The sequence below is a fragment of the Stegostoma tigrinum genome, chromosome 33 (assembly GCF_030684315.1).
Source record: "Stegostoma tigrinum isolate sSteTig4 chromosome 33, sSteTig4.hap1, whole genome shotgun sequence".
In the NCBI taxonomy this organism is placed as follows: Eukaryota; Metazoa; Chordata; class Chondrichthyes; order Orectolobiformes; family Stegostomatidae; genus Stegostoma; species Stegostoma tigrinum.
Genome location: NC_081386.1, coordinates 16008543 through 16023088, shown reverse-complemented (window position 1 = coordinate 16023088; position 14546 = coordinate 16008543). Strand labels below are relative to the sequence as shown.

The 14546-nt window shown below is 40.7% G+C and overlaps 1 protein-coding gene across 7 annotated transcripts in view; it reads right to left on the bottom strand.

Annotated features, from left to right (window-relative positions):
* tex9 (testis expressed 9) overlaps nucleotides 1-14546 on the bottom strand; it is a 128776-nt gene that overhangs the window by 34229 nt on the left and 80001 nt on the right. For all 7 annotated transcript variants that reach the window (XM_048562944.2, XM_048562941.1, XM_048562942.1 and 4 more), the window contains exons 8-9: nucleotides 9045-9127; nucleotides 1455-1628 (exon numbers count right to left, since the gene is read on the bottom strand). In XM_048562944.2, the coding sequence (XP_048418901.1) occupies nucleotides 1455-1628; nucleotides 9045-9127 (257 nt within the window). The remainder of the gene's footprint in view (nucleotides 1-1454; nucleotides 1629-9044; nucleotides 9128-14546) is intronic.

The following is a 14546-nucleotide window of genomic DNA, read 5'->3' as shown; positions in this document are numbered from 1 at the left end:
TCTTTCTATTATTATGCCATGCACAAACCATATATTTCTGATTGTTTGAAGAGTTCAGCTGACGACCATTTGCATTTTGCTGTAGAATTTTGTGTTTATTTTTGAATTATTCTGTACATTGATCATTTATTTCAATAGTATTTTGTTGCCGTTAAACATCAGTGTAATGAAATATATATATCATTGCCTTGATTTTGGTTTTGTAACTCTTCAGAATTTGTTTATATTTGCAGAGTTTAACAGTCAGCTGAAGCAGAATCTAATAGCAGATATTCTCCCAGTACTTTGCTGTGAAGCTTGTAATTGTAACCATAGATTTCTACCATTTACTGTGCAGCTGAAGAATTCTTTCCATGATAGAAAGTCATGGGGAAGGAAGTACTGAAATGGAAAACTATTATAACTGTGTCCCCGGTAGCATAATTTTCAAATGTACAGATTTTATGATCGGCTCAGTATAATTTAACTGACAACTCCTTTCTGAAGACTAAATATACAAATATCCAAGTACCTAAAATCCTGAAACATTTTGGTAACTTTTTACTGCAGTATAAAAAGGTGCATTTGTGTTCAAATAAATGACTGGCAGTTGGAAAATCTTATGAGAAACAGACTAAGAATCTCAGAGAAGCAACCAGGAAACTTTAGAAAATATACAATTTGAAAGACAGAAGAAACACTACAAATATAGTTAATAAAGCATTTCAATTTTTGTGTATCTCCTACCACCACACTACAGCAGGAAGTCTATGCTTTTGAGGACATTGCTGTGCACCTGGAACTGGAAGTTGGTGCCAGCTCCCAATGACGTGTGACATCACCGAAGGTCATACACCCAAGAAATGCTCACACTACCCTTTGCATTTGGTATTCCACTTGTTGCCATCCTCTAATCCCAGCTCTGTTCAGCACTCTGCTGCCTGCTCCCATTGCCAGCCTGTTAAGTGCTCTACTTGCTGCACTGATCACTGTTCTGTTCAGTGTTCTAGAGCCCATTCTAGTTGCCACCGTGCATAGGGATCAGTAAACAGCAATGAAACAGGGCAGTGAGGGGTCAGAAGCCAAGCTAACAAATGCTGAAAGTGGGCCATTGTGAATATTGTGATTCCATAATTTTAGTTGAATTGATTTTAAAAAAATTTGAAAAATCCTTTGAATTGCTATATTAATCCTATTCTTCGATACAAGCAGTTACCAACAGCATTTCTATTAGCGAGCAGTGTGTACAACCTTGCAGTTATACTTGCAGCAAATGCAGAATGCAAGTGACAACCAAACATTCGCACACAACTTTGAGAGAGATGGTTACTCATGACCAGTTTAGAACAATTTGTTAGAGGCCTGAAAACAGGTCACCTGCCTGCACTTTTTAACCATATTCGGTAATGATTAAGTGATATTCATTAGCGGCGGCTAATTAAGAATTACACAGATCATTACAATATAAATTATACCTTTTGCAAAGAAGTCACTTGTTGTTGCAATCCATCGCTTTTCCTGCGTGCCTCATCTGCCAGGGTCTTGTATTTATCAATTTGTGTCTGCTGGATGCTGGTTGTTTTCTGTAACTTGTTACGTTCCTCCTCTATCTCTTTTAATCGATTGGTCAAGGAATTATTTTCATCATCCTTTTATTTAATGAACAATGAGAAGTTATGAAAAATAATCTTGCAAATAGGTTTTTACTGAAATTAAAATCTTTCAATTGAAATGGTCACTCAGCTTCAGCAGCCAACATTAAGATTAGTAATACAAAATGAACAGAAAATCATCACCAATTAAACATTTCAAATTAAAAGAAGTTAAAGGGAATGCAGTAGAATTTCAAAAGATGTGTCTCATATGGGTGATAGGGTGGCTACTGTTGCCTCAGCGCTAGGGCCTCGAGTTTGATTCCACCCTCAGGCGACTGTCTGCGTGGAGTCTGCACACTCACCCCGCATTTGTGTGGGTTTCCATTGGATGATCTGGTTTTCTCCCTCAGTAGAAAGATGCACACTTTAGGTGGACTAGCCATGCTAAATTGCCCAGAGTCTCCAGGGATGTGTAGGTTTGATACATTAGTCATGGGAAATTGAGGATTATAGGGAATAAGATTGGGGGGGGGGGGGAATAGGTGGGTTTGGGAAGTATGCTCTTTGGAGGGTCAGTGCAGACTCAATAGATTGAATGGCCTGTTCTGCACTATAGGGATTCTATGATTCTATGTGTACCATATAAAAAACATTTGTAGAAGCAATTAAGGCATGAAATTAAACTAAATCTAGTTACATGAGTAAGGGATAATAAAATGTGAGGGTGGATGAACACAGCAGGCCCAGCAGCATCTCAGGAGCACAAAAGCTGACGTTTCGGGCCTAGACCCTTCATCAGAGAGGGGGATGGGGTGAGGGTTCTGGAATAAATAGGGAGAGAGGGGGAGGCGGACCGAAGATGGAGAGAAAAGAAGATAGGTGGAGAGGAGAGTATAGGTGGGGAGATAGGGAGGAGATAGGTCAGTCCAGGGAAGTTGGACAGGTCAAGGAGGTGGGATGAGGTTAGTAGGTAGGAGATGGAGGTGTGGCTTGGGGTGGGAGGAAGGGATGGGTGAGAGGAAGAACAGGTTAGGGAGGCAGAGACAGGTTGGACTGGTTTTGGGATGCAGTGGGTGGAGGGAAAGAGCTGGGCTGGTTGTGTGGTGCAGTGGGGGGAGGGGACGAACTGGGCTGGTTTTGGGATGCTGTGGGGGAAGGGGAGATTTTGAAGCTGGTGAAGTCCACATTGATACCATTGGGCTGCAGGGTTCCCAAGTGGAATATGAGTTGCTGTTCCTGCAACCTTCGGGTGGCATCATTGTGGCAGTGCAGGAGGCCCATGATGGACATGTCATCTAAAGAATGGGAGGGGGAGTGGAAATGGTTTGCGACTGGGAGGTGCAGTTGTTTATTGCGAACTGAGCGGAGGTGTTCTGCAAAGCGGTCCCCAAGCCTCCGCTTGGTTTCCCCAATGTAGAGGATGCCACACCGGGTACAATGGATGCAGTATACCACATTGGCAGATGTGCAGGCGAACCTCTGCTTAATGTGGAATGTCATCTTGGGGCCCGGGATAGGGGTGAGGGAGGAGGTGTGGGGGCAAGTGGCGAGTAAGGAATTGGCTAAGGAACAGAAAGCAAAGAGTAGGATAAATAAGTTTATGCTACCTGATAAATGACTAGTCGTTTTCCATTTATAAAGATAATTTGGAATATGGGCAAGAGGAATGAGGCTGACATTTACTAGCAATATTAAGTTGGGGTATTTGAACAGTGGAAAAGAATGTGGGATGTTAAAGCAGGACATGGATGGGTTTTAGAAGTCGTCAGTCAACTCAGATGCAGTTTAATGAAGAAAAGCAATATGTTGTAACCTAAGAAAAACAGGGTAGAAGGATGTGTGAAATGTTACAATTCTTAAAATATAAAAGCAAATCTGATTTGCAGGTGCAAGGTGATGGTAGTTCAGGTAGAATAGACTATTACAAAAAGTACTGCGGCAAAAACAAGAAACAGATATTCAATTTATCCAACATATTTGAAAGACTGAAGAAATACTGGAAATTGGATGTAGTTTTCAGCACCCTATGAAAGGTAAGCATTGAAGTAGTGGAAAGCACATAGAGAAGATTCATTTAAATAATGTAAAGAAAGACCATATTAATGAAGGGAAAGCTGAAAAAAATCAGGCTTGTGAAAATTTGACTACTGAATATACAAAGAATAAAATTGGTGAACAGTGAACTTAAATTAAGGAAAATCACAGGAAGAACGTAGAAGATAAATTCACAGCCATGAGGGCATGGATGTTGGGCAATAAGTAGCTATTGAGGCTGACATGTAGAATTGAATAAATGTGGCAACACCCACATTCTATAAATTAATATAAAAAAATTATAAGTATTTGATACTGTTGGAAAAAGTAAGAAAACACTGAAGACTTTCCACTGAATTTTATCAGAAATTGGCTAAGTGTTAATTTGGTGAGCTTCCCTCTGCAAGACCTAGTGGGTTTTCTCATGCTATTCTCCCAAACTCACCTCACTACCAATATACCAGGCCCTATGGTAACGTGCTCATCATATTACCCCATTCGCCATAAGTGGAATTACTGGCCACAGCCAAAATCCCCCAGGTTCTTAGCAAAGGTACTAGTCGTGCATCCACTCAACTGCTGATAATCCATAGCTGCACTGCAGAGTTCCTGCAAATTGCTCTAAACACATTGGACAGAGCGAAATTGGCTCCTGCAATGCTATGATTCTCCCAACGTTTCTCACCATACCCACATTGTTCAGTGGCTAGGAAGATTCTGTCTTTTGTGTCTTAACATAGCACAATGTATCCCCCTGTTTCCAACCATGGATACTGCCTGAACCTAAAATTTCATTAACTTCCTTTATAATACTTCTCAAATGAGTTTACATGCTTCTAGGTACATTGCATTACTATCTGTGGAATATTTGTAGCCAGCATCTAGTTGCTGAGACCAAATATCATTTAAAAAGTACTACAACTAAGTTTACAGTGCTGTTTTCTAAACGTTTAACATTTTTCTATCTTCTGGTGATAGAATGCTTATGCACTGCTTTTACTCATCCTGGTATAGACTCTCTCCAGTCCACAGTATATCTTTTCTCTTCCTACCTGTACCATCAACTCAAAGTTGCTTCTGGAATATCTCTGTTGAGTTCATGAGCCGATGACAAAATTCATTCAGCAGCACTTATGTCTAACTTTTTCCAAATCTAGTAAATGGCCAAGGTAAAATTGTTGCACAGAAAAATTACCGGAGAAATATTGCTAAACATCAAGAATAAGTTGAGCATACCTAATTCTTACAAGAACCAGAAAACAGACCTTACATTGTAGGATTTTTATTTTAAAATGCATGAGTCATGATGACTGAGTCCAATTGAGAATGTTGACTTCATGACAATCAATAATGTGGGCAAGTCATGAATGATGCAGGTAATGAGACAGAAATTTCCTTATTTATATTTTGACTAGAGTTTGCAGTTTTCTGAGGTAGCTCTAAGACAGAGCGTTAAGCATTGTGAGAGTTCGGGGAGAAGGAGGGAAAGACATTTTGGGCAAGAGAAACCGGCCAATAAAACAAACACTAACCCTGTTAAAAATAAAGTCAGTTCAGGCAAACGTGTAATGAATTATCCCTCGTCCAGATAATATCTACCGCATGTGTAATATTTTCCAAACCCACTATGTTTTAATATCAAATGTTTACAATGACTGGTGCTCCTAAGATCAAATGGTTCTCTCAGCTAGACTTTAATTTCAGAATTCATTTAAAGGCAGGTTTTACAAGATATCTGTCAAAAATATTCATAGGTTTGGTGTAACATTATAGAACAGTTACCATTGACAACTTCCTTCAGCATAGATCTTAGTCTGGTATTTATCCACAACAATGTGTTTTAATTGTATTATACATTCAAAGATTACAAATGTTTCTATTTATTAACTAGTACTAACACTTTTAATGACCTGAGCTTAATTCTGCTGAGGACAGAGTGTGTAAGAGGATTTCAAAATAAATAAATAAATAAATAAATATCAGTTACATGCTGTCACAGGTGTTTTCACAAACTGAGATGTTATATTGCATATTTTTAATGCTCAGTCCGATGAAAACACGTGGGTAATAATAATGCTGCATCATGTACAGTGAAAATATTGCTTCATTTAGCATTGTGATAATTAAATGTTTATTTTCCAATGAACACAAAGTATAGTGGTCATCAAGGAGCTGAAGATAAGCCAAGAAGGGATACTTTTTTTTAAGGTAACTGAGTACCACTACTTAAAGTAAGTATTCCATAGGTTCAGCAATCGCTGGCCACAATTGTGTCTAACTATCCAAATATCTCAGATAAAATAACATATATATATATATATATTTAGAATATATTTGTAAATTAAATATTTAAAATATTTATATATGAAATTAAAAGTTAAGCATATACAGTTTTAAATGACAACAGGAAGTCTATAAGAAGTATCTTTTGCTATTAGGGACAGATTTATTAAGAGCTCCAAGTCAGTGACAAAAGTGTTTCGAGACTCTCTACATTCAATTTTTCACCTATGTAATCTTACTAAAATTACATATAACAGTTAATTTCCAATTACATAAGTGTGGATTGGAATTCCTTCTCCTTCTGGCTCTGAGAACTCCAACCAACTCAAAATCTCACAACCATTATTTGGTATTCAATCTGCCTACTCTTCAGGGTTTCCAAACACCCTCTCAGAATACTTGTAATGGGTTGATACTACAAGCATCCTAGCTTAGCAAAGGAGCAATATTCGTCCATTTTGTGAACAGAGAAGATTACATAACGTTATTCAAAGAAATGCAAGTGTGTTCACTTGCTGTCCTGGCCCATATTTATCCTTCAACCAGCAAAACTGAAATCAAATTATTTGGGGAATTAATTTCACTATTCGCAAAACCATCTGTGTACAAATTCCCAACACTGACAACTGTCTACACTTGTAAAGCATGTTGAGGAAATTCAATTTATGAAAGAAGGTGTTAAATGCAGGATTGGGATAAGTTTATTTTATTCTTTCACAGGTAAGAGCATTGCTGGCTAGAACAGCATGTATTGCCTAGCTGTAGTTGCTCTTGAAAATGTGTTGGTGAACTGGTTTCTGGAACCACTGCAGTCTTAGAGTGTAAGGTCTCTAATGTTAGGAGGAGAGTACTGTCTGGCTTGGAGGTGAACTTCTGCTACTCCTGTCCTTCTAGATGGTAGAGGTTGGTAATTTGGAAGGTGCTACCACAGGAGCCTTGGTATGTTGCTGCAGTGCTGAAATTGTAATTTGATGATGGAGGGGTGGTGAATGTTAAGTTAGTAGATGGGGTGGCAATCAAAGAGGCTGCTTTGTGTTGGATAGTGTGAGCTTCTTGAGTGTTGGGAGTTGCACATATCCAGGTAAGTGGAGATTAATGGTAGCACCACCACCTGGAAGTTCACCTTCATGACACACAACACTGGCTTATGGTCAATGATAGTCCCGAGGATGTGAATAGTAGGGCAATAACTATGCCATTGAATATCAAGTGATGAAGTTCAGATTCTCTCTTGTTTGAGATCATGATTACTTGGCACTTGTGCAGCACAAATGTTGTTTGCCACTTGAAAAACTAAGCCTGAATTTTGTCCAGACCTTGTTCGACCTCAATATGAACGGTTTCAGAATTTGAGGAGTTGTGAATGTTGCTGAATTTAGGAACTTATGATGGAGGGAAGGACATTGACGTAGCAGCTGCAAATATGATTTGGGCCTTGGGCACTACCCTGAGGAAATCCTGCAACAATGTCATGAATCTGAGATGATTGCTCTTCAATAACCATAGCTATCTTCCTTTATGCTAGGCATAGATCCAGCCAGTGTTGAGTTTTCGCTTTGATTTCTATTCACTTTGATTTCGTCAGAGTTCCTTAATGCTATACTTAGTCAAATGCTGCCTTGATGTCAAGGCCAGTAAGCTGACCTCTGGAGTTCAGCTCTTTTGCATGTATATGGACCTGAACAGAGGTCAGGACCTGAGTGTCAGTGAACGGCTTATTGCTAAGTAAGTGCTGCTTAATAGCACTATCAACAATTCCTTCTATCACTTTGCTGATGATTGCAAGTGGACTGATGGGATAAAAATTAGCTGGATTGGATTTCTTCTTTATTTTGTGGATACAATACACCTGGACAATTTTCCACATTGTTAGATAGATGCCAGTGTTGTAGAGCTGGAACAGCTTGATTAGGGAACAGCTAGTCAAAGCACACTGTATTGTCAGGGCCCACAGCCTTTCTAGTATCCAGTGCCTGCAGCCATTTCTTGATATCACATGGAGTGAATCAAATTGGCTGACATATGATGTTGGAAACTTCAGGAAGAAGCTATGATGGATCATCCACTCAGCATGTCTGGCTGAAGATGTTTGCCCAGCTTTGTCTTTTGTACTGATGTATTGGGTCCCCCGTCATTCAACACAGGGATACAATGGAGTCTGCTTCTCCAGTGAGTTGTTTAATTGTTCATCACCATCCATAACTGGATGTTGCAGTACTGCAGATCTGAGATCTGATTTGTTGGTTGTGCGATCACGTAGTTCCGTTTATCACATGCTGCCTCTGCAGTTTGGCAAGCTGGCAGTCAAGTTGGAGCTTCATCAGGTTGACATTTTAACTTGAGGTTGCCCTGATGATGCTCCTGTCATGCTCTCCTGCAATCTTCATTAAATCTGCATTGATTCCCATCTTAAAAGAAATGGCAGAGTGGGGAATATACTGAGCCATAAGTTACAGATTGTGGTTGAATACAATTCTTCTGCAGATGAAGGCTCACCTCTCCTCAGGGATGCTTTATTTTGGATTACTAGATCTGCTACAAGTTTATAGCATATAACACAATGGTTGTGTCACGCAACACAGTGAAGGATACATTCAATGTGTTGTCAGGAGTTTGTGTCTACAGGGTGTTATGATCTCATCTGATGAAAGAAGTGAACAAGTCAGAACCAAGGACAGAATTTTTCCTTTTCAGTTACTATGGAGGTCAGTCACTGCACATATTCACTTGAGGCTGCCATTGCACTTTTGATAAAATAACACAAAAGGTTACTACACAAAAGACCCTAAAATACAATAGTGAACCAGTTGGTTTTTCGTGACAATTACTATCATTTCAAGGTAACCTTTACTAAGGATAGCTTTTAATTTATTAAACTGATTAATTAATTGATTTCGTAAATCTTTGGATGAACTTCAATAGCCTTGTGACTTTCAGCCATATATTTATTGTATTGTGGAGTAATCTTTGTATTTCATCCCTTCTCCGTGTATTTTAACATGTTGTTTATTCTTATTACTCTATAATTACCTATTCATCGTGCATGCAATTTATGACAATGATATTATTAGTATTTGATCATGACATTATAACATCTATGCAGCTAACAGTAAATGTTTGTGATATTGTGTAATTACATATTTAAAATCTTACCTTCTTGTTGTATTCATGAGCTAGTCGATCCAATTCCTCCTGCATTACTCGTAGTTTCGCTTTCAGAAATCGTATCTGGGCCTCTGTGAAGTCAGGTAAACGCATTTTCTTATTTTTTCTATTATCAATTTAATTGAACAGAATTCAAGAAAACAAAAGTGTTTAAAAAATTCTTTACAGTGCATATAATGTTAACAGGTAGATGGGTTGCCCTACAAAGAAAAAGTAGATTATCACTGTCAGAATGGCATCATAGAATCCCAACAGTGTGGTAAAAGGCTATTCAGCCCATCAAGTTTACACCAACCCACTGAAGAGCATCCCACTCAAACCCAGCCCTTAATTCTATCCCCATAACCCTGCATTTACAATGGCTAATTCACCTAACCGGCACATCCCTGGACACTACAGGTAATTTAGCACAGCCAATCCACCTAACCTGCACATCCTTGGAGTGTGGGAGCAAACTCGACCATCTGGGGAGAATGTGCAGACTCCATACAGACAGTTACCCAGGGCTGGAATCGAACCTGGATCCCTGGCACTGTGAGGTATCAGTGCTAAACACTGAGCCACAGTGCCAGGTCCTACAAAATTAAAATTAGTAATTTTTTTCTCTATTTGGTTAGAAGGGTATTGTAGTGATTGTAACAAGGTCAGCCAGGTGGACATCTTAAAATTTGAGGTCTCTGACAAGGGCTGCTAATCTAGTCCAATCAGGGAGCCCTGGCTGACAGATAAGAATAGGAGAGTCAGACAATTTGTTCACTCTGAGAGCTGGCTGGATCAGTGTCAAGGACTCTCCACATGTAAATAAAGGGCAACTTGGTGATGGGATACAGGCCTCTCTGGTGTTATTTCAGTGGTGACAAGAAATTTGCTCACCACAGTTGTCTTTTACTTGGGGTAGCCATTTCTGGCACCACACTGTTATTTGGGAAGTTTGACTTGTTCAATCCTGCCATTGAAGACCAGGCCCAGTATTTGGAAAGAATGCGCTAATTTTTCTGACAAAATGACATTGGGGCAGATGAAAACTTACAAGTAATTCTCCTGACATCTTGTGGACCTACAGCTTTTTCGATTATTAGGAGCCAAACTTTTCCTGAGGCACCAGATACTAAAACCTTTCAAGAATTAACGGATTTAGTTAAGGAATATTACAAACTCAAGCCTCCTCTAATTGTGAAATGCAATTGGTTTTACTCGGCAATTCAACATCCAGGGGAATCTGAATTGGGATTTTTGACTTGAGGTAAGGAAAATTGCAAAGGCATGTGACTTTGGTTTAACACTTAATGAGATGCTGAGAAACCATTAGGTATGTGCGATTAATGACGTGACCATGCAAAATCATCTACTAGCTGAAGCCCAACTACACTTCAAACAGGTGCTACAACTGGCTTTATCATTGGAAAATGTGACAAGTGGAGCAAGTCCAGTCTCCTAGCCTGCCTCAATCCTCTACAGTTTGCCTCCCTACATTACAAGTCCACAGTGCATGCCATATCCCTAGTCCTGAACCCATCCCTGGAACAATCGGACAACAAAGACACCTATTCGTGTTCAGACTCCTGTTCATTGACCATAGCTCCACCTTCAACTCCATTATCCACTCCAGACTTATCTCAAAACTCCATGACCTTGGTTTTGGCTCCACCCTCTGCAACTGGATCTTCATCTTTCTGACCCATAGGCCGCAACTAGTGAGGACAGGTAACTGCACCTCCTCCACAACAACACTCAACACTGAAGACCCCCAAGGAAGCGTCCTCAGCCTCGTGCTGTACTCCTTGTGAACCTGTGACTGTGTTGCCAAATTCTGAACAAATGCCATCTACAAGTTTGCTGATGACACCACTGTAGTGGGACAGGTATCTTACAACAACAAGTCAAAATACAGAAGGGAGACAGAGGGCTTGGTGATGAGGTGCAATGAAAGCAACCTCTCTCTCAACATTGAAAAAACTAAACAACTGATCATTGACTTAAAGAAAGGAGGAGAGCACGCCCTCAGCTATATCAATGGAACTGAGGCTGAGAGGGTGGAGAGCGTCAAGTTGAGAGTGACGATAACCGACAACTTATCCTGGACTTGCCACATAGATGCGACAGTCAGTAAGGCACAACAATTCTTCCTCCTCAGGTGGCTCAGGAAATTTGGCATGACCGTAAAGACCCTCACCAATTTCTATACATGCACCATTGAAAGTATACTGATCGTGGATAATGATTTGGTACGGCAATTGCTCTGCCCAGGACCATAAGAAACTACGGAAGGTGGTATGAGCAGCCCAGACCATCCCAGAAGCCAACCATCCATCCACGGACTCCACTTACATGGCTCGCTGCTGCAGAAAGGCTGCCAATATCATCAAAGACCCACTCTACACCAGTAACGACCTCCTACAAACTCTTCAGTCAGGCAGAGATACAGAAGCCTGAACACGTGCACAAGCAGGCTCAGGACCATCTTCCCAGCCATTATTAGACGATGAATGGACTCTCTAGCCTCAAATAATGCCAATCTTGCTAACATTGAACTCACCTAGCACACACCCTGTGCAATGTAACCTGTATGCCTCTAAGTCTTTTTGATGTGCACATCCTTGCTTACTATAATCTGGCTGTACTACTTTTCACTGTACTTCGGTACACATGACAATAAATCAATCAATCCATCATGAGTTACAGGGTATTCCAATGGAAGTGGACACCCTTGCCAGTCTGACTGAGCTTGGGGAACACCTCTCAAGGGCAGGCAATTGGCCAAACGAATATAATTTTCTTGAAGATCCAATCCAGCAGGCTATTGCAGTAGGTGCTAAAACCTAGACTCAAGACAACAAAAGAGTCTCACTTGGCCTAAACTGAGTAACAGAGCTCATACATTGGTATCCAAGAGACTACACACCCTGGAAAGTCCACCTACAGCTGGTTTGGAACAGTTAAATTGCTTAGCAACTTCAAATCAAAACCAATCAAAATAAACATCTGGTTAAATGGTCACCCAGTCCTAATGGAGGATGACACTGGCACAACCATTTCAGTGACTGCAGAACCAGTCTATCAGCCCCTCCCTATAGCTCAAACGCTCCAATTCTGGCAAGTTTCTTGTAAATGTTTTCTGAACCCTTTCAAGTGTCCTACGGCAGGGAGACCAGAATTGTACACAGTATTCCAATAGTGGCCTAAGCAATGTCCTGCATGGCTGCAACATGACTTCCCAATACCCAGACTCAATGCACTGACCAATAAAGGCAAGCATACCAAAGGCCTTCATCACTATCCTATCTACCTGTGACTCCACTTTCAAGGAACTACAAACCTGCACTCCAAGGTCTCTTTGTTCAGCAACACTCTCCAGGAGCTTGCTATTAAGTGTACAACTCCTGCCTGATTTGCCTTTCTGAAAGACAGCACCTCACGTTTATTTAAATTAAATTCCATCTACCACTCCTCCGCTCATTGGCCCACCTGATCAAGATTCTGTTATACTCTGAGATAACCTCCTTCATTGTCTACTACACCCCCAATTTTGGTGTCATGTGCAAACTTACTAAGCATACCTCCTAGTTCACGTTCAAAACATTCATACAAATGATGGAAAGCAGTGAACCCAGCACCAATCCTTGTGGTACACGGCCTGTCACAGACCACCAGTCTGAAAAGCAGGTCTCCACCACCGCCCACTGTCACCTACCTTCAAGCCACTTCTGTATCCAGATATTTAGTTCTCCCTCTATTTATTGAGATTTGTCTAAACTTAAAAAATATAAAACATAAATACTAAGTTATCCTGGAGCAGTGTTTTTAGAGCAGTAAGATTGCGCTATTTTCTGGGTCTGTGGATTAATAAGATGCAAAGATGATATTTAGTCGAATGATGTGTTCTTCCTATTGGATGTGGGAGGTTAGGGAGAATTTCATTGTTACTGATGATTATGTCTGCAGGAAGTCTGTTTGGTTGCGAATCCTGTTGGATTGCATGGATCGGTTAAAGTGGCACTTAGAGGAAATGAAGAATTTACAGGGTGTAGGTGATGTTTAATATGGTAGTTGCAGGAAGTGAGAAAATCCAAAGATACAGTCAGGTAGATGGGTTACCTCCAGGAAAGGTAGGACAGGGAGGCAGGTTGTGCAGGAGTCTCCTGTGGCTATCCCCATATCAAACATGTATGCTGTTTTGGAAAATGTAAGGGTGATGGACTCTCAGGGGAATGTAGCACCAACAGCCAGGTTTCTAGTACTAAGACTGGCTCTAATGTAACAACTGGTATGTCAGGTTCCAAGCAATCAGTTGTGATAGGGGAGTCTCTAGCCGGAGGCACAGACATGTGTTTCTGGGGCTGACAACAAGACATCTAATTATATGTTGCCTTTCTGGTACCAGGAGCAAGGACATAGAACATAGAACACTACAGTGTAGTACAGGCCCTTCGGCCCTCGAGGTTGCGCCGATCTTGAAACCAATCTGAAGCCCATCAAACAACACTATTCCATTATTATCCATATGATTATCAAATGACCATTTAAATGCCCTTAAACTTGGCGAGTCTACGACTGTTGCAGGCAGGGCATTCCACGACTCTCTGAGTAAGGAATCTACCTCTGACATCTGTCCTATATCCATCATCCCTAAATTTAAAGCTATGTCCCCTCGTGCAAGCCATCACCATCCGAGGAAAAATGTCTCACTGTCCACCCTATCTAATCCTCTGATGATCTTGTATATCTCTATTAGGTCATCTCTTAACCTTCTTCTCTCCAACGAAAACAGCCTCAAGTCCCTCAGCCTTTCCTTATAAGACCTTCCCTCCATACCAGGCAACATCCTGGTAAATCTCCTCTGCACCCTTTCCAATGCTTCCACAATGCTTCCTATAATGCAGCGACCAGAACTGTATGCAATATTCCAAGTGTGGCCACACCAGAGTTTTGTACAGCTGCAACATAACCTCATGCTTCTGAAACTCAATCCCTCTACCAATAAAACCTATCACACCATATGCCTTCTTAAGAACCCTATCAACCTGGGTGGCAACTTTCAGGGATCTATGCACATGGACACCGAGATCCCTCTGGTCATCCACGCTACCAAGAATCTTACTATTAGCCCAGTACTCTGTATTCCTGTTACTCCTTCCAAAGTGAATCACCCCACACTTTTCCGCATTAAACTCCATCTCAGAGATCATGCAGAATATTCTCAAAAGAGAGAGGGACCAGGAGGAAGTTGTCATACACATTGGGACTAATGACACAGAATAAGACTAGGACAAGGTTCTGAGAAGAGAATATAGGAAATTAGGCAAGAAGTTAAAAAGTAGGCCTTGAGGGTAGTAATATCTAGATTACTCCTGGTACCATGAGCTAGTGAGAGTAGGAATAGGGGGACAGAGAAGATGAATGTGTGGCTAAGGCGTTGGTGCAGGGGAGAAGGATTCACATTTTTGGATCATTAGAATCCAAAGATGTGCAGGTTAGGTGGATCGGCCATGC